At 43.1% G+C, this 25064-nt stretch overlaps 1 protein-coding gene across 2 annotated transcripts; it reads right to left on the bottom strand.

Moving 5' to 3' along the window:
* Positions 1 to 8806: 8806 nt before the first annotated feature.
* On the bottom strand, positions 8807 to 19947 carry LOC139420247 (armadillo repeat-containing protein 1-like). Of its 2 annotated transcripts, none has more exons than XM_071170117.1 (7): positions 19587 to 19947; positions 18469 to 18677; positions 16931 to 17022; positions 14159 to 14342; positions 13413 to 13529; positions 13207 to 13281; positions 8807 to 12185 (listed from the first exon to the last, which is right to left on the bottom strand). In XM_071170117.1, the coding sequence occupies exons 2-7, from the start codon at positions 18628 to 18630 to the stop codon at positions 11991 to 11993; spliced, it is 825 nt and encodes a 274-aa protein (XP_071026218.1). In that variant the 5' UTR covers positions 18631 to 18677; positions 19587 to 19947; the 3' UTR covers positions 8807 to 11990. The 2 variants fall into 2 exon arrangements, with proteins under 2 accessions (XP_071026218.1, XP_071026219.1); XM_071170118.1 differs by lacking the exon at positions 19587 to 19947 and adding an exon at positions 19467 to 19524.
* Positions 19948 to 25064: the final 5117 nt, after the last annotated feature.

Here is a 25064-nt window from a genome sequence, read left to right as displayed (position 1 = left end):
AAAAGGGGGGGGGGGGGCAATAAAGATTCTACCAACCTTGCTCAACTATTAGAGCAACATACACTGAGTCTACAAAACATTAAGAACACCTGCTCTTTCCATGAGAATAAGATTTTCACTGTATCCTGCAATTACATCTGTGTCCAGGTAACAAACTTTATCTCAATAGACTGACCAGGTGAATCCAGGTGAAAGCTATGATCCCTTATTGATGTCACTTGTTAAATCCACTTCAAATCAGTGAAGATGAATGGGAGGATACAGGTTAAAAATGTATTTTTTTTTTACCTTGAGACATTGATTGTGCATGTGTGACATTCAGAAAGCAAGACAAGATTTTAAGTTTGAACGGGGTATGGTAGTAGGTGCTAGGCGCACCAGTTTGTGTCAAGAACTGCAATGCTGCTGGTGTTTTCACACTCAACAATGTCCCTTGTGTATCAAGAATGGTCTACCACCCAAAGGACATCCAGCCAACTTGACAACTGTGAGAAAACATTGGAGTCAACATGGACCAGCATCCCTGTGGAACGCTTTCAACACCTTGTAGAGTCCAATCCTTGAAAAATTGAGGCTGTTCTGAGGAAAAAAGGGGGGTTGGGATGCAACTCAATATTAGGAAGTTATTCCTAATGTTTGGTATACTCCGTGTATATCCATTGTTTTTGTCAAAATTAACAAGCTCAGTAAATTTGGTGGGAAATCATTGATGGACAGCAATATTCAAACTTTGTTTGTGATTTTCAAGCAGATTTAAGTCAGGACTGGGACCATTCAGAAACACTCAACACGGCGGGTTTTCCTTTCACTTTTTACCTAGGCTTTGCTCCTTCATATTTATTTTGATCATGAGAGGCGAAGGTCGAGAGCAGTGCGTCCTCCAAAAACTCCCTGTCAGTGACAAGCACACGGATAACATGTGAAAGTGAAAACTGTTTGCAACAAGGCTGTTAAGTAATACTGCAAGCCAACACAGCAAATTCATTTACTTTGTGGCATGAATAAAAAACTAAAGATGTGGGTCAAGTCTAACACAACAGAGTGAAACCCTCTGTATTTTTGTTGTTGTTGGTGGCAGCATCATGTTATGGGTATGCTTGTCACAAACAGTGACTGGGAAGTTTGTCAGGATCAAAATAAATATGAAAGGAGCAAAGCCCAAGTAAAATGTTTGAAGAAAACCTGCCTCGCACTTCTGAAAACCCAACCCTGGGATAACATTTAAAACATTCAGCAGGACAATTACACACATTTTAATGCCAATGACACACCAGAATACATTTCCAAGATTGGACCACTCAGGAACACTCAGTCTCAGTCCGACTTTAATGTGCTTGAAAATCCAAGAAGGTTTGACTATTGCTGTCCATCAATGATTTCCAGCCAAATGTATTGAGTTGGAGCAATTTTGACAAAAAAATGGATAAATGTTTCCCTAATAGTTGTGCAAAGTTGGTAGAATCTAATTCAAAATTATTCACAGCTGTAATGGCTGCCAAAAGGTGCTTCCACCAAGTATCAACTCTGGTGTGTGAAGACATAGGCAATCATACATCTGTTTTTATGTGTAAAATGTTATTTCACTTGTGGAGTAGGTTGTGTAGATCTGTAGGAAAAATAGTTTTTTAAGGAAGCAAAATGTAAAGACTGTACAAGGGTTGTGTAGACTTTCACTAGGGACTGTATGTGAAAATATATACTGTATATTTGCCAAATCATCCAGGTAGCAGTGGCTCTGGGCTGGTAAAAATGACATCTATACGTCATGTTCACACACCAGTTGGAGGAGAGGACACACCAGATGGATCCATTGCTCATCGCGACGTCCACTAGCTGTTGGAGAGGAGAAGGCGGACGGAGGCCGCAGCCAACATGCCTGGAGTTGTGTAACAGGCTTTAGTGTCACATGGGAAATGTGCACGTTTTCTTTGCTGTTCCATATCAGCTATACACTGGGTGAACAAAATATTAGGAACACCTGCTCTTTCCATGGCATAGACTGACTAGGTGAATCCATGTGAAAGCTATGATCCCTTATTGATGTCACCTGTTAAATCCACTTCAATTAGGTTAATGAAGGATTTTTAAGCCTTGGTACAATTGAGACATGAATGGACAAGACAAAATATTTAAGTGCCTTTAAACGGTGTATGCTAGCAGGTGCCAGGCGCATCGATTTGAGTGTCAAGAACTGCAACGCTGACAGCTTTTTCCAGGCTCAACAGTTTCCTGTGTGTATCAAGAATGGTCCACCACCCAAAGGACATCCAGCCAACTTGACACAACCGTGGGGAGCATTGGAGTCAACATGGGCCAGTATCCCTTTCGACACCTTGTAAAGCCAATGCCCCGACGAATTGAGGCTGTTTTGAGGTCTAAAGGGGGTGCAACTCAATATTAGGAATGTTTTGTACACTGCAGATACAAATATATTAAGTCATTGATATGCTCAATGATATGGATCAATTCACTGGATCAATTCACAATCTGAAGTTCAACGGTAAGAAAAAAATAGTTACAAATAAAGAGTTTATGGAAGATTGGCATTGTTCATGTCACACATGTAGAGCACTGTAAGTAAAGTGCTTGAAACTACAGTTTCTATTGCAATCAACTTCATCTAAGGATAAAGAGAGGCCTCAGTACAACTGGTCAGCAATGAAGACTCTTATCACAAACTCTGTTTGAAAACTATCTCCCATATAAAACATAGCAAACCCTCGTCTCCTCAATCCTCTCCATATTCCCACCCTTCTACAAAGATCAATACATGAGAGAGAAAGAGGAAAGTGGATGTAAAAATGATCCTACTGGGATCCAACAAGGGTAGTCCCACTACCTGCCCTCACTTCTCCTGTGTTAAAACAGTGCCTATTTCATTCCCCACCATTCGGGCTCTGCCATCACTTCACATTACAGGTCAACGTTATGGTGCTTAATTATGTGCCGGTTGCTCGGGGCTCCTAATAACCTGTCATTGGGGGGAATTTGAATGTCACACCATATTGTTGAGCCCTAATGGCGGACGGCAGATCCACTGATGAGCCTTTTTGGGACAATTACAGCAGATATTCAAATCACAGGTGGGGTGTGAAGTGACCCACCACAAACACACACACACACAGTAGAACACATCCACACAGGAATATACACTACATGGCCAAAGATATGTGTACACCTGCTCGTTGAACATCTCATTCCAAAATCATGGGCATTAATATGGAGTTGCCCCTTTACTAAAACAGCCCACTCTTCTGGGAAGACTTTCCACTAGATGTTGGAAAATTGCTGTGGGAACTTGCTTCCATTCAGCCACAAGAGCATTAGTGAGATCGGGCACTGATGTTGGGCGATTAGGCCTGGCTCACAGTCGGCATTCTAATTCATCCCAAAGGTGTTCGATGGGGTTGAGGTAAGGGTTCTGTGCAGGCCAGTCAAGGTCTTCCACACCGATATAGACAAACCATTTCTGTATGGACAAGGAAAGGGCCTTCCCCAAACTGTTGCCACAAAGTTGGAATCACACATTCGTCTAGGTCATTGTATGCTGTAGTGTTAAGATTTATCTTCACTGGAACAAAGGGGCCTAGCCCGAACCACAAAAAAACAGCTCCAGACTATTATTCCTCTTACACCAAACTTTACAGTTGACACTAAGCATTCGGGCAGGTAGCGTTCTCCTGGCATGTGCCAAACCCAGATTTCACCATCTGGCAGTCCGACAGACAAGAGTGATTAATTACTCCAGAGAACGAGTTTCCACTGCTCCAGAGTCCAATGGCGGCGAGCTTTACACCACTCCATGGAAACCCATTTCATGAAGCTCCCTACGAACAGTTACTGTGCTCACGTTGCTTCGAGAGGCAGTTTGGAACTTGGTAGTGTGTGTTGCAATCGAGGACAGACAATTATTACGTGCTACACGCTTCAGCGGTCCCATTCTATGAGCATGTGTGGCCTACCACTTTGCAGATGAGCCATTGTTGCTCCTAGTTGTTTCCACTTCACAATAACAGCCCTTACAGTTGACTGGGGCAGCTCTAGAAGGGCAGAAATTTGATGAACTGACTTGTTGGAAAGATGGCTTCCTATGACGGTGCCGTGTTGAAAGTCACTGAGCTCTTCAGTACGGGTCAATGTTTGTCTATGGAGATTGCATGACAGTGTGCTCAATTTTATACAACTGTCAGCAACAGGTGTGGCTGAAATAGCCAAATCCACTCATTTGAAAGGAGTGTGCACATACTTTTGGCCATGTAATGTACATACACAATGCATCTTGACCACATATTCCAGCACTCTTGACACTGATAAAATGAACACCCTCTCTACCCCTCCTGCTGAAAGAGTTTTAACTGCAGCCTGATCGCTTTTAATATCCTCCCAATCCAGATATCAACCATTTCATCAGGCTAGGAAGATATGCATATCATGAATTATTTTGACACTGGGACCTTTCAATTTTCGCTGGCAATATTTCACCCCACCAATCAGTGCCTGGAGTGGTTGTCGCCGGGCGGACGTGGCGGTGTCAGAGGACGAGCCTCCCCTACTGGCTCCAAATCATCTGAAGGCCATAATGAACTACAGCCACAATTATGAGCTGCAGCCTCTGTGTGTGTGTGTGTGTGTGTGTGTGTGTGTGTGTGTGTATATATCTCATCAAGACCATGCCACAGGGAGGGGAGGAGGACTACTTACATACAGACAGTAGATGCATACACAATCAAAATAATAACACACACACAGATGGAGGGTATTCTAAATCACAGCATTCTAAATCACATAAAGTCATATAGTGATTATCTTTATCTTTTTAGTCAGCTAGAAAAAGGGACATCTCTTTAGTCTTTATGTACTTCAGTGTTGCACAGCCTGGCTGAACTTAAAGTGGGATGGCTCCATTTATCCTGGAGTAACTGTAAAGATCAGCGTTGAGTGTTTAGCATGGCAATGACATAAACGGCCTCTTAGTGATCTGCTCCTCCTGTCTTTCCACTATTTAGTCTCCATAGAGTCTCAACACTACATGAGCAAATTGGATCTCCAACCCAGTCAGCCAGTGACCTTCCCTCATCATCAAGCCTGTTGACCCCCCCCCCTCTCTAAAGAGAGACATTACATCTCATTACACAACAACACGCCACTCGCTCAGCGCTCAAGATAAAGAAAAATGTCTCAATTAAATCTCCACCGGAGCCCTCCGCCCAAGAGTTATGGCGCCCGGTAACGCTGATTGCTACACTCACACGTCCTCAAAAGTTATTTGACATAAATTACAGGAGTCACATCATTTCCCGCCGCACGGCCCCGGGGGATTTATGGCTGATCCCATTGACTGGAGGCTGAACCTGGAATCAAATCGTCAAAGCAACCCGGCGGCTCTGCAGATACACCTTTCTCCCCTATCTCCTCACGATCAGGCCCTCATCCCCGAGTGCATAGATTAACAATGCAAATAGCGCTGCTGCTAGTGATATGGATGACACATTCATACACAAATATGCAAGTGGGCTGATATCGCAGACGAACAAGGAGTGTTTAGGAGAAGGGCACTGGTGCTGCTTGATCAGACAAGATGTGGGTGGAAGTGGGGAGAAGATAGCTTATCTGAAATATCCAAGAAATGAAAACCTCTTTGTGGAATTAACATTCTCAAAATAAGATAAGCAGGAAGGCTCTCTGCTGTTCCAGAATCCAGACACACACACACACACACACACACACACACACACACACTTCTAGATCTGGAGAGAGGTGTTGCTGACTCTGTTAATTCTCAATGACAAGTAGTTGCTTCCATGGAGTAGCTGGCTTCCTTGAGAATGTGTGGGTGTATCAGTAGGAGTTCATGAGGAAATGTTGAAGAATTAATAAAAAGACTAAGAGACACAAGAGAGAAACCCTTAGTCTGGAAGAAAATCTCATATTTGGTGTTCCTCGAATACTGCAGAGCCTACAACCAGAGGACAGGTATTTATAGACAATCATTATGAAACCATTACAGTGCCTTCAGAAAGTATTCACACCTTTTGACTTTTTCCACATTTTGTTGTGTTACAGCCTGAATTCAAAATGTATTCAATTGAGAGTGTGTCAATGGCCTACAGACAATACCCCATAATGTCAAAATGTTTAAAAATATATATATAATGTACTAGTTAAATTACAAATTAAAAACTGAAATGTCTTGAGTCAAGTATTCAACCCCTTTTCTATGGCAAGCTTAAATAAGTTCAGGAGTAAAAATGTGCTTAACAAGTCACATAAGTTGCATGGACTCACTGTGTTCAATAATAGTGTTTAACATGATTTTTGAATGACTACCTCACCTCTGGACCCCACACATACAGATAATTGTAAGGTCCCTCAGACGAGCAGTGCATTGCAAACACAGATTCAACCTCAAAGACTAGAGGTTTTCAAATGCCTCACAAAGGGCACTAATTGGTCGATGGGTCCATGAAAAAAAGCAGACATTTAATATCCCTTTGATCATGGTGAAGTTATTCATTACACTTTGGATGATGTATCAATACACCCAGTCACTACAAAGATACAGGCGCCCTTCCTAACTCAGTTGCCGGAGAGGATGGAAACCCCTCAGGGATTTCACCAGGAGGCCAAAGGTGAATTAAAACAGTTACAGTGTTTAAAGGCTGTGATAGAAAACTGGAGGATGAATTAACAACGTAGTTACTCCACAATACTAATCTAAATGACAGAGTGAAAATAAGGAAGCCTGTGCAGAATAAAAATATTCCATAATTGTGTTTGCAATAAAGTAAAACTGAAAAAAATGTGGCATTGAAATGAACTTTCCGTCCTGAATACAAAGTGTTATGTTTGGGGCAAATCCAACACAACACATCACTGACTATCACTCTTCATATTTTCAAGCATGGTGGTGGCTGCATTAGGTTATGCTTGACATCGGCAAGGAATAAGGAGTTTTTTTAGGATAAAAATAAACTGAATAGAGCTAAGCACAGACACAATCGTAGAGGAAAACCTGGTTCCCAACAGACAATGAGACAAATGCACCTTTCAGCAGGACAATAACCTGCAATTCAGGGCTAAATCTGTACTGGTTGCTTACCAAGACAGGACATTGAATGTTCCTTACTTTAACATTTATGGCAGGACCTGAAAATGGCTGTCTAGCATTGATCAACAACCAACTTGAAAGAGCTGGTATAATTTGTTTAAAGAATAATGTGCAAATACTTTATAATACAGGTTTGCAAAGATTTTAGACTTACCCAGAAAGACTCACAGCTATAAATCACTGACAAATGTGATTCTAACATGTATTGACTCAATTATATATCCCTGTATTTAATTTTAAATACATTTCCTAAAATTTCAACAAAGAAATAACATCACTTTGTCATTATGGGGTATTTTGTAGATGAGGAATGTATTTTATACATTCTAAATTCAGGCTGTACCATAACACAATGTGGAATAAGTCAAGGGGTATGAATACTTTCTGAAGGCACGAAGTCAAGGTTCAATGCTTCAGCTACCCTGTTCAATTACTGCTTAACTCAATTTATCTTTTACTTTTGGGGGGAAACAAAACATCTCAGATCTTCTTACAGGGTCAATTGGGCCCGACTTCAGTGAGCTGCTTTAGAACTCTATATTGCTTAAACGGTTGCTAAGCAGGGTTGGGGTCAATTGCAATTATCTTCCAATGCGGAAAATTCCATTGAGAACATTTGACATTGGAATTTGGTTTACTTTAAGAATTGACTGGAATTTAAATGGAATTGACCCTAACCCTATCGCTAGCTTTTTAAGCCAACTGAAACTGAACATTTTTAGAGGTCTATTGCATCATTGTAGAAAACCAGTTGCCAGTATGTTTCTCCTTGTCCTCAGAGTTGACATGTGATTGAACAATGAATGGCAAGTTTTGAGCTGGTTTTCATTCTTGTTGGTCACAATTTGTCATTTCCACACATTTCCCAGCTAACTGACTCCCTCTAGCGGAGAGCACATCATATTTCCCCAGAGGGCCTGAAAGTCTTCTGTGGTCTGATGCACTTGCCCTCCACATGCGTATGGTCTCGATTACCCTGCTTGGTAAAGTGAGGCTCGTTGTAGCTTTTTAAGAATAGGTCAGTCCCACTGTGCCTCAAAACATTCATAGGTGGGGCTATGATAGATGGGTTCATAATAACAGGAAGTTCATGGTTAAAAGGACACTAAGAGACGGTACGAATAATAACTAACAGAAAAAAATGTCTATATTGTAGTAATGTTTTACTGACAACAATGCATGCCCTCTATGAACTCTTGGTCCTTCCTTTACTGATACTGCAATGTTCAGCGCTCTGCTTCAGTTCATATAGTTGGGTGAAATTAAGCAGAGACCAGTCAATGTTGATCTGTATGAAAACCAACAGGGGAGGGGGGAGGCAGGCCAGGCAGGGGGAGAGGTGGACCAGGGCAGGCAGGGGATTGACCTGGCAGGGGATTGACCTGGGGCAGTTCACTTCTGCACCCGCAAGGAAAACAGATTTAATCATATCTTGTTCTTTCCCGCTCTACGAGTACAGCTGCTGCCCTCAGCATTTTGATCTGGCAACACAAGCAGGTTTATAGCTGCTGTACTATGGCCATGGTAGATGACTGCGTGCCTAGGACAAAGTCTTGCTCTTCCTATGGGGATTGTCAGGTTTCAGAAATCCTATGACAATGGAATTCAACTCAATGCACACACGCAACATGTGGCCCTTTTCTGTAACTCATGAAATGCAAGTCGTCCCCGACACACAGCTAACACAGACGCAAACCATTTACATTTTAAAGTTATTTTTAATATTCTTTGCCTTAATCGTAAATTGGGAATCAACCGTTTTCAGATCTGAAATACATTAGACAGCAGATACACACTGTACATGAGAAGTGTCTGCTATTCTGAGGACTTGCTACATGATTCTGTCAGCCATCCTGATGGAGTGACTATTAAACGAGGGTATTTCCTTATTTAACTCTGCATTGTTGGTTAAGGGGTAAGCATTTAACGGTTAAGTCTACACCTGTTGTATTCGGCACAAATTAACATTTGATTTGACATAAGAGATTAAAACCGAGACAAAAAAAACTTTTCCAAGTATTTGATATACAGTACTAGTGCAACTTATAATAAAATGTACTTTACATGTTGCAACTTAAGTCATGACTGATGCTGTTCATGTTAAACAAAAGGAGGAAGACAAAGGATTAAATAGAAGTGATGACTTCATCCTACAACTTGTTGTTCGTAAGCACTGCTTCTGAGGGATTTGAGGTTATTGTAGGCCTTTCTTGCAGTAAAACAACCAAATCGCCCCCCAGTGGCCTTATGGGTGGAATGTTATTAATATTTTTCATAATTAATAAACATTATTTCATTATATTTCAGTCTTCTGTGATGTATATAAAAGTGTAATATTAGGATGCAAACTCAAAATGTAATACATTTCAACTATATCTGACATGGTTCAGGTGTCTTCTTTTTTTAAGCCCATAACCTTGTGTGTGAGGTATAGACTTTTCAAAGTAGATCTGTTTAAGACTACCAAGAAACACTGTGACCCTGATTTAGCCAACTGCAGTAAATCAATCCATCCTACTAGCTGTGTGAGCTGTGAGTTTGGCCTCCAGAAGCATAACTATTGTCTGGTCAGCACTTCCTTTACACAACGAGACCATAATTCACCTGGAAAAGGATTCCAGGTGTGAAAGGGTTCCTCAAAGGGAATAAAAAGTCAATCCAAAGAGGAATCTATGCACAAACCTAATATCACACTTCAATGTTTCAGTCAAACTTCAGTCAAAAGGGCAATATTTACATTTTAAATGTGTTGCATCTTTCAACCACAAAGTAAAATGGAGACAAAGAATAACTGTTGGGGGAAAAAAACATGATTTCTTCCTGAAATAAGGACTGAGATTAACATTATGATTAATATTGCTAGGAAACCAGGCACCATTTACCAGAGGGTGGTGCAGTCTGCCCAACGCATGAATGGGGGAACACTGCCTGCCCTCCAGGACACCTACACCACCCGATGTCACAGGAAGGCCAAAAAGATCATCAAGGACAACAACCACCCGAGCCACTGCCTGTTCACCCCACTATCATCCATTAGGCAAGGTCAGTACAGGTGCATCAAAGCAGGGACCGAGAGACTGAAAAACAGCTTCTATCTCAAGGCCATTAGACTGTTAAACAGCCATCACTAGCCGGGTACCACCCGGTTACTCAACCCTGCACCTTAGAGGCTGCTGCCCTTTACACATAGACTAACTGGTCACTTTAATAATGGAACACTTTAATGTTTACATACTGTTTAACTCATTTCAGATGTATATACTGTATTCTACTCTTACTGTGTTTTAGTCAATGCCACTCCAACATTGCTTGTCCCAATATTGACATATTTCTTACTTCCATTCTTTTAGATGTGTGTATTGTTGTGAATTGTTAGATACTACTGCACTGTTGGAGCTGGGAACACAAGCATTTCGCTACACCCGCAATAACATCTGCTAAACATGTGTTAATGTGACCAAAATGTGAAATGTACATATCCAGACCAGTGATGCTGCTTACACCTCTAGTGTCCTTCTGACAGCAGCAATGGTGTGTCCGTATGTGTATGTCATTTTAAGGACACTGCTGGCTAAAGGGGGTAAAAAACAAACATATGTAGTGGCTGGGCCACTATAGTGAACATGTTGATGGGCTTCAGGGTGTGGGACACACATTTAGCAGGTGCCTATCAAGCCCTGAGGTCTCCATCACACCGATTTAGGACCGGTTGTCTACTCTAAATCAGACCTTTCAGACTACAGATGACCATATGATAATCCGGCATGAAAACACTGATGAAGGGGAAAAGGCTAAAGAAGTCAATTTGATGCGAGTCAACGCATCACAACTTCAACATAAGCAACGATCCGTCTGAACACTCACCTCCACTGTACAACCAAGAGACTCCCAAGTCCTAGGAGGATTTAACGAGAAGTAATGTGTACTAAAGTCGACCTTCTACAGTATAACAGTAAGCATCATTTCCCTTTCCTTTCTGCATCCGTCCTCTATGGAGCAGCTAATGTCCTGTCATCAGCCGTCCTTCACCGGGGTCTCTTTGTCTCGCTAATAATATGACATCTCTCTGTGAGAGACATGAGCTGTTAGGGGAAATAGCTCCCAACGCAGAGAAGACAGTTTGCATTATTCACAAGGCTTCAGAGGTTTCGAGTGAAGTTAAACTGGACAAATAAATAGCAATACATGGCAGTGAAGAGTCCAAAAGGCACCTAACGAAGGATAGAGACGTAAACATGATGAAAACAAGGCAGCGAGCAAGATTGGCACAAACAAAAGCCCCCCACCGCAGGGGAACGAAAAGTGAATTAGGGATTATCAAATTGGCAAACAGAAAAAGGGTGAAAAAACCTTATCAAAACAAAGATGAGGAAAAGAAGCAACAGATAAGCACAAAAACACTCCAATTTCCACAAGCGCAGCATCATTCAATGCAATCGCTCAAACTCAGAAGACGATGCAGCACAATGCATTCCCACAATGCAATTTGGTTTCAAAGAGATGATGGACCCATCGGGCGTCAGAGAAAACTACTTCCCTAAAGGAAAAGAGATGTAAGCTGATTCTGAAGTCCTCGGTCTATGGCTTATGAGACGCATAACGAGTAGAGATTGACTTGAGTGTATTTAGTGTGCAGCGAGTTCAGCCTGCGGTACAGTAGCTAGCAATTTCTTAGCTAATTTTGTTTTATAAACAAGTAAAGGTTATTGCAGGTTGCACTTGGCAGTCCAGCGCTCCTAGTACACTGAGCAGAGTGGTACTCTGTGTGGCTGTTGAGAGGGACTAGAGAGCAGGGTAGAAGGGCTGGATGAAATAGGCGGGGCTAAGGTGACCGTCGGGTAGTGGTTAGTGGGCTTGGGATTGTAACTGACACAGGAAGTGGTCACCAGTAGAAGGAGCGGGACAGGAAGTTGGCGGCTGTGCTGAGCCAGCCCACGCCATCTGTGATGGAGCCAACGCGCGTCATGGCCTTGTCCTGCTCCTGAGACGGGCTTTCCTCCTCAGGGAGGTAGTCTGGGATGTCCTCGTTGTGCTCCACCACCGCCTCCTCTGCACCCTCCTGGAATGGAAGCATCAGCTGGGGGGGAGAAAGACAACAGGGAATAGTTCAGAATCCCTACCTAGTGGCAAACTGGTTTGATATAAAAAAAATATAGTGAAGACAACAAAACCAAGATCAGGCAACCGCAAACTATTCTCGACCTCTAGTGCCAAGTCTGAAACATAAGTGAACCAGCTCTTCCCCCTGCTGGACAGCAGGGGAACAGCAGCAGGTCAGTGAGGAGCTGTGGCTCCTGTTGAGAAAACTCCCCCCAGGCTACCATCACAGTGACCAGGGGGAGGGGAGCAGTGGTCTAGTCTAATTTAACTACTTCAGTTCCTTGTGTTACTAATGTTTTTATCCTATCATCCTCAAGTCTTTTTTATTGTATTCTGCATGTTTGGGAAGGACCCCTAAATAAGCATTTCACTGTTATGCTTCGTAAACAACAGGTGTAGCCTGTGACATAACATTTGATGGGTGTAAGGGGTTCATGGGGTTAGATTTCCTATAGATACAGGGTGTCGTGACACACTGCTTCGAGGGCTTGCTGGGATTGGTCATGTGACTAGGCGATGAGTAACGCCCTAAGGAACAGAGAGATATGACAAGCTAACAGTCACTCCAAATAACTACCATCCCCAGCACAGAGATACAGAAGCATCTCCAACAATATGGGTTGGCAAAGAGCTCTACCATGCCTACTCCCACTGTGTGTGGACCTTTTGAGTTAGAGAATATAACCCACCACAAAGACTTGCCCTGTCAGGTAACAGGGCAACCGGTCACAGTTGAGATTTTTGAATCACGTTTGAAAATTCACCTTTTTCAGCCTGGTCTTTAATAAATGATTTTACAGTTATATAGCTTGGCCTTTAAGACAATGGTTTCACTATTATTTTAGAACCGTTTTTTTGATTGATGTTCTTTCATTAATATATTTTATTACCTTCAGGTTTTTTAAATCTCGTTCATTTTACTATAAAATGTTGCGATTTCAAATGCACTTTAAATAAAGTTGAGTTTGATTTGAGTACTATCCCTCCTTCTTACTCACCTCTCCTCCATCCTCTCCCTTCACCACCTGTGCAGCCTTCATCACCTTGGTGGAGTTGATCGCCGTGCCCAGTGCCTGAGGAACACAAAGATGCGCGGTCTTTGTATAACACATTTGTAACCAAAACAACTGACGTTTTAAACTCTTCTTCTCTGGCCAGAGTGCAGTGTTTAATGGATGGAGCGTGCCTGTGTGGTCGTACTCACCTCAGCCTTGATGTCAGAGCGGATCCTGACCACACATCTCTTCACAGCCATCTGGAAGGTGAAGCTGATCACCCCCCGGATCTTCAACAGGGCCTCCTCACACAGACTTCTACGAGTCTGAGAGATGGCGGGGGGGGGGGAATAAACAAAATGCGAGGACGAGAAAAGACAATATTGACGTGAAAGCAGCGCCGGATACAAATGTAACCATCTACGTTCTATTCATGTGAAGGGGTTTCATGTTACATTACATTTACAGCAGCAACATAACAATCAACATGACATTTCAAAAGAGCTCATTGTCATTGTCCTGTGTGTGTGGCGATATGAGTGGTGTGTCACAGTCTGTCTGGTGTAATGTGATCAGGGACAGGTGCAGCTCTCCTGTGGTGTGGTATTCAGGTCTGATCTCCAACACCCTGCTGTTCAATGGCTGACATTTACAACACTGACCTACACTCCCTGACAACCTGCGTTAACACTATGTGGTCACCGTGACAACAGAGCAACAATATGCCTGTCTCAGGGGTTCTAGTGGTGGTGACTTCTCAAAATGTGTTAGCCTATCGCAATAAAGAACACAGGTTTGATTCCTCACCCGTTTTGATTCCTGTGAGACACATTAAGGCCAGAAGTCATGAAGCAAAAAAACAGTTTGGAATCCAGCCTGGATTTTTGGTTTGGCAAACTGATCTCCTCAGGTGTCATTGTGTTTGTACAAGGTAGAGACACCACCATCCACTCACAGAGTCATCCAGGCCGTCGATGTGCAGCACTACAGTCTTGGCCTTCTTGTTGGTGGAGCCCAGGAAGAAGTGGGCCTTGCGTCTGCAGGAGGCAGCCTCAGCCTGCTCTGCCTCATTACCAGCTGCCTGCAGAATCTCATAGATTTCAGACGCCAGCAGCTTGGTCTCCCCTGGGGAACTGCCCCTGAGAGATGGAAGAAAGAACAAGAGGTTAAGTAATAAACAATTCATTTTCAAATCATTATGTGGACAGTTCTCTCAGGAAACAAAGGCATACTTGCTGTTAGAGATTTTTTAATATATTTTTTTACATTCATTTTAAAAACCTTAACTTCTTCGTCAAGTACTCTCCTCAAATCCAGACAAGGGCAAGATGGTAGCAATGAATCCAAGTCAAAAAGGAAGCGGACATACACAGTAAAAAGTATCCATGTCTACTCTGTCTCTTTGTACCACACGACGACGGCGGTCTCCGTTACAGTTGAGTGTCCTGTCCTCGGTGGTCTGGGCCTGTCCAGGTCTCTCTGAGCCCACTGGACTGAGTGGTTGATATTTCTAAAGGTCGTCGCTCTGCCAGACAAACTGCACGCTAAGAGAGCTGTCCAGCTGCATGAGGGGGGGGGGGGTCCCCATACGCCTACAGAGAGCCACTGTGACAGGCTTGTCACTACCTAACCTTTCTACTGTATAAATAGACAGCCCCGTTGAAGGAGAAATTACCACACTACAATCATAAAAACAACCAAACATTCACAAAGGTCTCTGTCAGTCTCTAAAATGTCTAATAATTAGGCTATACTATGAAAGTATTACAAGTCTTCTTATTTCAACAGAGAACATCAGACAGATCATAATTGAAAGAGTGAGATTGGTCAGTAAATATGATTTCTAAAGCATACGTTAGCTTGGCTAATAGAAGTACAATGCCTCCTTAGCGGACAGCATGGCTCGGCTCTAGATCAGGGATCATCAGCTAGATTCAGCCGCGGGATGATTATTCTTGAACGAATGGTCGGGGGGCGGAACATAATTACAAATCATTTGTAGACTGCAAATTGACCGCAAGAAGCCCGAACAGATAATATTTGACTAAAACATAATAATAGCAAACCTTATCGCTTGCTCTCATATACAGAACTACACACACACACACTTCTGTATATGGCTATTATTATATATACATATATATACATATATATGTGGTGCATTCGGAAAGTATTCAGACCTTGACTTTTTCCACATTTTGTTAAATGACAGCCTCAATCTACACACAATACCCCATAATGACAAAGCAAAAACAGGTTTTAGAAATTGTTGCTAATTTATAAAAAAACAACAGACCCTTTACTCTGTACTTTGTTGAAGCACATTTGGCAGCGATTACAGCCTCAAGCCTTCTTGGGTATGACGCTACAAGCTTGGCACACCTGTATTTGGGGAGTTAATAATGTAATCAATTTTAGAATAAGGCTGTAACGTAACAAAATGTGGAAAAAGTCTGAACACTTTCCGAATGGACTAGACAACCTTGCACAAGCTACACGGTATCACTTGCACAAGCTACACGGTATCACTTGCACAAGCTACACGGTATCACTTGCACAAGCTACACGGTATCACTTGCACAAGCTACACGGTATCACTACCAATTTTCATTGAAAGACTCTAAACAGTTTTAAAATAAAATGAATCCCCACACAGAGTGTAACAGCAGAGCCTTGGGACTGGACTGGTGTTAACACCAACATAGTGAAATTTCGCTAGCCTGTCCCTCCCTTAAGTATTGTGTTCACACTCTCTCCAGCCATGAACGACCTCTACCCAAGGTCAGGGTGTGTAGAATGGGAGCAGGGGGAGCCGGTGTGACCACAGGGCCCTTCTTGACAGGGTCTGTCACTAGCTGAAGTGACTGGCTGGTTAGCTCCAGGCCCAAGGGTCAGTCTCACAGAGAGTTGGGCCCTAGGAGAAGATCATACAGCCTGGTATGGACCTGCCAACCGCTGGCATATCTCCATCTTAGTGCCAGTGATAAGCAGCAGTCGTAATGCCAAACACCCTCCAGATACTCTCACCCAACAACCCGATCTGGAGCATCACACACATCTAAAGACTAGAGAGCCGTCTCTGGATGACCACTATGTGTCGGCCATTTTGGTTTAGCAAGGTACCCAAAGGTGGCTCATTTATACCCTCACCTCCCTCCTATAACTCTTCCCCAGGTTGTTACTGTAAAGGAAAATATGTTCTCAGTCAACTGATAAAAATAAGGGTCAATCAATTAAAACAGGAGGGCTTCCTAAATAATAAAGGGTATATAGTAAGGGTAAATTAAATTGTAATAGTTTTATGCCTGGCTAAATGGCATTCAATTGACATGAACATGACAGACGCAGTTACGAAAGTGTAGATCTTGGCTGCACAACCCGATATAACAGTCCTTGAGCAAAATACCTGGCAACCCTAACATTGTTCAGCATTTAACAAAAACCAGTGAGGACACTGACTAGATTAATTGTGATATTTAAAAAAAACAAGTGGCAGGTTGCATTAAATCCTTCAATGTGTGGAAACAGCAAATTAATTGTTTACAGACCCACTTTAATTCAGAATTAATCAAATTCATCCTTACATGTCAACCTTAGACAACCTTCCTGTCCAGAACATTTGCAAACATGCACATATTGCCTGCTGAAAGCAAGAGAAATACTAGGATGAGGTTTAAGTGAAAAGTGCACAGTATGCTTCCATGTGTGTGATGGGGAGGGGACTTACTTCTGCATGACATTCTGCAGACTCAGCATCATGCCCAGCTCTCCCTTCATCTTCTCTCTGTTGGTCCGACATTCTGCCAGGTAGCGCACTGCCTGGAAGGACAAGGGAAACCATTACCTCAAACTGACCTATCACCATCTTTGGTTTTATGTCTGTCAGGGAACACAGTGTTTCCCCTAGGACTTTTTTTCAGTAGTGGTGGCAACGGTTGAGGCTGCTGCTGCTGTGGAAAGGGGGGGGGGGGGGGGGGGGGGGGGGGGGGTTGCATTGGTAGTAGCGGCAAGGGGTGGGGGGGTAGAAAATAGGGGAAACACTGGAGTGTGTGTTAAAAATCAGACAAGCAACGAAGCATACACACAAACACGCACCACACACGGCTAAGCAGCCAACCAGCCACTTACACAGTACTTGCTCTAGCTGCAAGTATGTGTGTGTTGCATAACCAATGCAAGCACGCAACAAGTACAGTGTCCAGGTCACCACTAAATAAGAACTATTATATAAACCACTCAGATGTGTGTGCGGATTCTTGGAGATGTGCCTGAGAACACACCATCACTCTAACCTGTCCTGACACAACTGGACAGCAGGGGGGGGGGGGGGGCACATGACAAGAACACACAAACCACCTCACTTTTAGAACCCCTCGAGAGGACAGCTACATAACTTGTGTAAATAAACTCCTCAGACTGACACTTATCATGAGCAGTACGAGAATATGTGCACACTGCTGGTACACTCAAGACTAGCCTAGACCTTTCTTCCCTGTTCCAACTCCTTTTGATCAATGGATCAGGTCACATTTCTGCATAACCAGTGGTGTAAAATACTTAAGTAGTACTTTCCAGTATTTTTACTTAAGTCGTGTTTTGGGGTATCTGTACTTTACTATTTAGATTTTTTGACATCTTTTTCTCCACTATATTCCTAAAGAAAATAATGTACTTTTTCGTGTTTTGGGGTATCTGTACTTTACTATTTAGATTTTTTGACATATTTTTCTCCACTATATTCCTAAAGAAAATAATGTACTTTCTACTCCATACATTTTCCCTGAAACCCAAAAGTAGTCGATACATGTTGAATGCTTAGCAGGCCATGAAATTTGTTTAATTTACACACTTAAAGAGAAAATCCCTGGTCATCCAGACTGCATCTAATCTGGCGGACTCACTAAACACAAATTGCTTTGTTTTTAAATTATGTCTGAGTGTTGGAGTGTGCCCCTGGCTATCCGTAAATTTAAAAAATAATAATAATTGACGTCTGGTTTGCTTAATATAAGAATTTGAAATTATTTACACTTTTACCTTTGATACTTAAAAAAAAGTAAAACCAAATAATTTTACTCAAGTATTATTTTACTGGCCGACTTTCACTTTTACTTGAGTCATTTTCTATTAAGGTATCTTTACTTTTAGTCAATTATGACAACTGGGTAATTTTTCAACCACTGTGCATTACAGGGCCTGGAGCAAGGAAAACTCTTGACCTTGCATAACCAACAAAATGACCAAATGATGGTGGATGAGCCTTACCAATAATGCTGAGTAGACGACCTGAGGGTTGGGGTGGTCCAGAAAGAGGATGAGCCCCGGTAAGCAGCCGTTGTCCTGTACTATGGCTCGTCTGTTGAGAGGGTCAGCTGCGAGATCTCGTAGCTGGTTCACCACAGTCAGCGCATCCAACTCCCTACTCATCGTGCCTCCTCTCCCAGTGCCGTGCACATCAAATCAGCCTCTTTACACTGTGTGTATAATAGGATCAAGTTAGATTTAGCTGTACAGTACCGAACATATTAATTTCAATGACATCTGTTTCGGTGACATCAGTCTCAAATGCCTTTATTTGTGGGACACTCGCTGCATGACCAAACCAACCAATTGAAAAGAGACTGCCAATAACAAATGATGTATCAATTTGTTCAAATACTGCAATCAGTATGAGCATCAGATTGTGATTTGTGAAAAACAAATCAATTTGACAGGTCACATGAAAAGCAACACCATTATTATTTTTGTCTGTAAGCCTACTAACAGAACTATGTTAAAGCAGGTTTTAAAAAAAGTGCTAGTTATTTATTCGGACACTTGGCTGAAACATAAACACGTGGCAGTCCATTACATGTAGTGACATATTATGTATGACACATGTTTAAACAATGTAATGATATGGTACTGTTAACGTTACAGTAGCAGGCTGTTGAGAAATGGGCCAGTACATAGTGCAGGTTAGCAAATAAGGCTCATTATGGAGGCCACAGTTACAACAAAATGCCCAACGGACCAAAACAATGCAAATATGGAGCTTTTTTTTACTGAGAATTACCCTGAACAACCAGTCGCAAGCAAGATCAATATCCAAAACCGCTAGCTAGCAATCTGGTTAGCGGGCTAGCTAACCAATGTAGCTAGCTAGTTTGTCATTGCCTTTTTTTCACACTCGTTTGCATGCAAATTGAATGAATAGGTGATGGTGAATGGCCATGTTTCTAATCAGAACTGTAAGAATTCATAACGTTAGCTGGTTCCTTCACCTTGCTGTAGCATTGATTGTTGTCCACGCATAACCTCTGAGAACACGCCCAGGACAACCAGAAACACATTACTCTCTGGGCTACAGTGGCTAACGTTAGTCAGTATTAGCATATTATTACCTTTTCTCCAAGTGATCTCCCGTTATTTTGACTTTACAATGACAGCGATTAGGCTAAAAAAAGAAAGATGTTTCGGTCATACAATTTCGTCAAATAGCTAACGTTAGCTAGCTATCGCATACATTTTACGATTCATCACGGCCTATGTGTGAAGACAGTTGATTGGACAGTTCCGTTGTGACTGTCAAGACGAAGAGCCAATCAGAGCGTTTTTTCCTGTCAGGCAGTAGGGCCAAAGATGTTAATAACTAACCCAAGATAGACCAAATCCTGTCGTTTCCAAGTTTAGCAAGTGAATCATAGTGGTCAGAACAAGGAAAGAGATGGGCAGAGCCAAGCACGAGCCAGCGAGAGCCTATTTGACGCGTTCTAGCATGTGTTGCAACCTGTTCTCAGAGCATTTCGTGTTATTCTATACGTACATTTAGTTTGATATGTTATGTTTCCTATGGTACAGTAGGTATTCATTTATGGCTGTCCATCACCCATTTCGGGTGATATGTTATGGTTTACAATTTTGTATTAAATCAAATCGTATTTGTCATATGCTGCGAATACAACAGGTGTAGAAGAGGTGCCGACTGAGGTGCCAACTGAAGTGGAATATATAGCATGGCCTTGATTCAAAATGTATTAACAATCATGGTGGATAGATTGTTATTGTCTTCTATTAGCTGACTTTCCTCTGCTTACTTACCAACAATGCAGTTTTAAGAAAAATACCTAAAGGAAAAATAAGAAATAAAGTAACAAATAATTAAAGAGCAGCAGTAAATTAACAATAGCGAGGCTATATACAGGGGGTACCGGGGTTAGTCAAAGTAATTGAGGTAATATACACATGTACAGTAGGTAAAGTTATTAAAGTGACTTATACATAGATAATAACAGAGTAGCAACGGTGTGCATTTGATTAGATGTAGAGTAGTCTTATGTCTTGGGGGTAGAAGCTGTTTTGAAGCCTCTAGACTTGGCGCTCCAGTACAGCTTGCCGTGCGGTAGCAGAGAGAACAATCTATGACTAGGGTGGCTGGAGTCTTTGATCATTTTTAGTGCCTTCCTCTGACACCGCCTGGTATAGAGGTCCTGGAGCGCAGGAAGTAGCTAGCTCACTAGCGTTAGCTAGTCTAAGGGTTAGGGTTAAGGGTTAGGGTTAAATTTAGGAGTTGGGTTAAAGGGTTAAGTTTAGGATTAGGGGAAGGGTTAGCTAAAAAGTTTAAGGTTAGGTGAAGGATTAGCAAAAAGGGTTAGGGTGAGGGGAATGGTTAGCTAACATGCTAAGTAGTTGCAAAGTATACTGAACAAAAAATAAACTCAACATGTAAAGTGTTGGCCCCAGTTTTCATAAGATGAAATAAAAGAGCCCAGAAGTTTTCCATATGCACAAAAATATTATTTACCTGAAATTGTGTGCACAAATTTGCTTACATCCCTGTTAGTGAGCATTTCTCCTTTTCCAAAACAATCCACCTGACAGGTGTGACATATCAAGAAGTTGATTAAACATGATCATTACACCTTGTTCTGGGGACAATAAAAGGCCACTCTAAAATGCGCAGTTTTGTCATACAACACAATGACACAGATGTTTCATGTTTTGAGGGAGCGTGCAATTGGCATGCTGACTGCAGGAATGTCCACCAGAGCTGTTGCCAGAGAATCCAATGTTAATTTCTCTATGCTAAGTGTCCTATGTAACCATGGCAACCCAGAACCTCCACATCGGGCTTCTTCACATGCAGGATTGTCTGAGACCAGCCACCCGAACAACTGATGAAACTGTGTGTTTGCACTACTGAAGAATTTCTGCACAAACTGTCAGAAACCGTCTCAGGAAAGACCATCTGCCTACTTGTACTCATTGTCCTCACCAGGGTCTTGACCGGACAGCAGTTTGGCATCATAACCAACTTCAGTGGACAAATGCTCACCTTCGATGGAGAAGTGTGAACTGTAACTCAGTAAAATCTTTGAAATTGTTGCATGTTGCTTTTATATTTGTTTAGCTAAAAATTAGCAAGTAGTTGAAAAGTTGCTAATTATATAAAATGCTAAAGTTGTCTGTGATGCGATTCAAACTCGCAAACTGTGGGCTGCTAGACTTTCGCGGTCTATGGCAACCCACGTTGTACGTCCATCCATCCACCCCGATCTGTCTTATGTAACCACACCAAAGTAATCTAAGTACTAAATGGTTTACGTATAGAATAATACGAAATGCTCTGAGACCAGGTTGCACATTTTCCATTAGGGAACGCCTACTCAATTCGCCATTGCACTCCTGAAACTCCTTCTAAACAACGCAATTTTTGGAAACTTTGGCAAAGGGTAAAGTAAAAAAAAACTTTGTTCGTAACAGATTCTAGTTTTGGAAACAGAAAACTGTATTGAGATCAAATGTGTCATCGATGAGAACATTTGCAGAATGTCGGCCAAAATCCATCTCACTCCATCTTCTGACACTTGGCTTCCGCTCACCATCATATTTGGTAGTAAGTGGAACCGTCAACCAGATACTTCAGTTACACATCTGGTGAAATATCTGTCTCCTTAAAATACATTTTAATATAAAATTAACAAAATAGATCTTGCTACCATGGAAAGGAAAATACCTGTATATTTGTGGAAAAATCACCATGAGTAACTCTTTAGTCATATCCCAGTTTACCTATTTGCTTATGGTCTTGCCTACACTTAGCGAACAGTTAAAATTATATTTGGAGCGGCAAGCTAGACAAAATTCAATGGGCCTATTTATGTAATGAATATGTTCTCTGCTACCGGAGCGCCAAGTCTAGGTCCAAAAGTCTTAACTTTTAACTAGGCAAGTCAGTTAAGAACAAATTCTACAGCCTACCCCTGCCAAACCCCAACGACGCTTGGCCAATTGTGCGCCACCCTATGGGACACCCAATCAAGGCTGATTGTGATACAGCCTGGAATCGAGCTAGCTGTTGGATCAGCTGAGGCATTCAGGGCAGTTAGAGGGACATAAATTAGGTTACTTACATTGTGTCTACCAATGCCCCTGGTGTAATGTACATTTGCTAAAGCATTGTGATGACTCAGCGACACCATGGTAGGGATTAACTGAGCTGGACTTGGGTGATTGATAACTCATTGTCTCAACGCAGTGTGGTAAACCGTGGGGTGTTGGGTTGAGCGTGCAGAGATTGACACAGAGACAGGGAGGTTTTAGTCAAAAAAACAACTTTACTAAGACAGAAAATAAATATATCAAAGAAACAACTTAGGTTTTGCTCGGTCTTCCTTCTCTCTCTTACCTGGTGTCAGTCTCTCTCCGGCGGTGTGCCAGCCTTTTATTTAGCCTCCACGGCTGGTTGGCACTTTCCTCTATCTCCACTTGTCGGGGTGCCCAGCTCCCGTATTCCTAGCAGAGGGAGCCAACGTCGCCTCACGTACCTTCCCTCTATTACCATCCCCCGGGGTAGACCTCCTGGGATACCCCCCCCCCTCCCCCCTTAGCCCTGACTGGGAGGGAGGCATGCTCAGGTCTAGGTTTGCATCACTTCTGGATAGGGCGTTCGCATTTCCGTGCTGGGCCCCCGACCTGTCCCGACCCGACAGAGAATCGATGTAAGGACAGGAACCAGCGGGTGACACGGTCATTCGTGTGCTTACCTCATGCCATCCACACGAGGGTGAACTTCCTCCCGAGGAGGTAAAACTTGAGGGGGTACTTGAGGGTGTCGAGGGCCTTCTCGACAATTGAGTATTTCTTCTCCCTTGGGAGGAGCTTCCTGCTGACATACATGATGGGGTGCTCCTCGCCTTCCTGCTCTTGGGACAACACGGCCCCTACCCCGGTGTCAGACGCGTCTGACTGGACCAGGAGGTTTTTTGAGAAGTCTGGGTTGACGAGTACCGGGTGCGAACATAGCGCATCCTTCAGGGCCTGGAACGCTGCCTCTGTGTCCTCCGTCCATCGCACCGTCTGGGGTAGTCGTGCCTTTGTTAAATCTGTGAGGGGAGAAGCTATTGCGGCAAAGTTAGGTACAAATCTACTGTAGTAGCCGGCTAACCCCAGGAATGACTTTACCTGCCTCTTGGTTCGGGGGACCGGCCATCCCCTAATGGCAGCGATATTTTTATTCTTGGGGTTTCACATTTCCCCTCCCGATCTGATATCCCAGGTACTCCACTTCGGCATAGCCCAGCTTGCACTTGTGGGGGTTCAACCACGGCCTGTAACTTACACAGATGTGACTCCCAATTGTCACTGTGCACAATTATGTCATCCAGATAAGCCGCTGCGTACTCACTGTGCGGCTGCAGGACTCGGTCCATGAGTCGCTGAAATGTCCCGTTAGAGGTATATCCCCCCCGGGATGGAGAAGGCAGTCTTCACCGGGGAAGCCGCTGCCAGTGGAACCTGCCAGTACCCCTTTGTCAGGTCCAAGGTGTTGACGCATCTCGCCATCCCCAAGCAGTCGATCAGTTCGTCCACCCGGGGCATGGGATAGGCATCAAACTTACTGACCTTGTTCAGGCCCCGGAAGTCATTACAGAAGCGGACGGTTCCGTCCGGCTTCGGAACCAGCACTATGGGGCCACTCACTGGTGACTCCTCCAGTACCCCCATTTCTGGCTCGAGGGCAGCAAAACTTGTTTGTATCCGCTCCAGGCCTCTCGTTGGGAGTGTAGACTGCTTTGCGGGAGGCCACTGTCTTCGGCTTCCACGGCTCGTGATTTGCGACCATCGTTGATAGCCATGCTCCTCTTGCTGTGCTCCTTCGACTCCGCTATCAGCTGGGGGAGGAGAGGCAGGAGATGGCACCCCTGGCAAAAGAACTGTGGGCAACACCGGCTGACAAGATGGAGATGAATCCAAAATGTGCAAACGCCGTCCAGCCACCGGCGTAGAAAAGGTAAATATTCCACTCTACGTTTTCCCAAGTTTCTTATGTAGGCTGGCGACCTGCATGATCAAGGAAGCCACCTCAAGCCTATAATCCTCGACAAGCAATCAATTGCCGCATTGGAACTCTGAGCGATCCAGTTTGTCCTGAAACAAAGCGTAGTAGATACAGCTCCTATAGCTCTGGAACCGTTCATTTATTCTCCAGACAAAGAGGGCTCCATTGGAAAACTCATCTGGGACTAACTTTGTTAGCTTGATTGCTAACTTTAGCAGCTTAGCTAGGTTAGGGGCTATTTCAAGCAGACTTTAACCTCTCTGTTAAGCTGGAATCCGGGACAAGAAATTGCGGTCCTAGCTGTTAAAAGCTAACCGCCTCACAGAATCCATGCAAAACAAGTTTGGATCAAAACAAGTTTGAATCATGGTAATATACGGTCCCATGTCGCAAGGAACTGTACACAATTCTGAAAATTTCCCAGTTCTTTCATGGCCTGCATACTCACCAGACATGTCACCCATTGAGCATGTTTGGGATGCTCTGGATCAACGTGTTTGACAGTGTGTTTCAGTTTTCGCCAATATCCAGCAACTTTGCA

This window comes from Oncorhynchus clarkii, chromosome 11 (genome assembly GCF_045791955.1).
Source record: "Oncorhynchus clarkii lewisi isolate Uvic-CL-2024 chromosome 11, UVic_Ocla_1.0, whole genome shotgun sequence".
NCBI lineage: Eukaryota > Metazoa > Chordata > Actinopteri > Salmoniformes > Salmonidae > Oncorhynchus > Oncorhynchus clarkii.
Note: the sequence above shows the minus strand (reverse complement) of the source record. Positions and strands in the feature narration are given on the sequence as shown.

Excerpts from the sequence above, each read along its gene's own strand:
- LOC139420247 (XM_071170117.1), bottom strand. The coding sequence starts at position 18,630 with ATGAGTAGGGAGTTGGATGCGCTGACTGTGGTGAACCAGCTACGAGAT. Across the intron at positions 14,343-16,930 it reads CTGCAGAATGTCATGCAGAA|GGGCAGTTCCCCAGGGGAGA; the intron begins GTAAGTCCCCTC and ends TCCATCTCTCAG. Across the intron at positions 13,282-13,412 it reads GCTCTGACATCAAGGCTGAG|GCACTGGGCACGGCGATCAA; the intron begins GTGAGTACGACC and ends TGTGTTCCTCAG.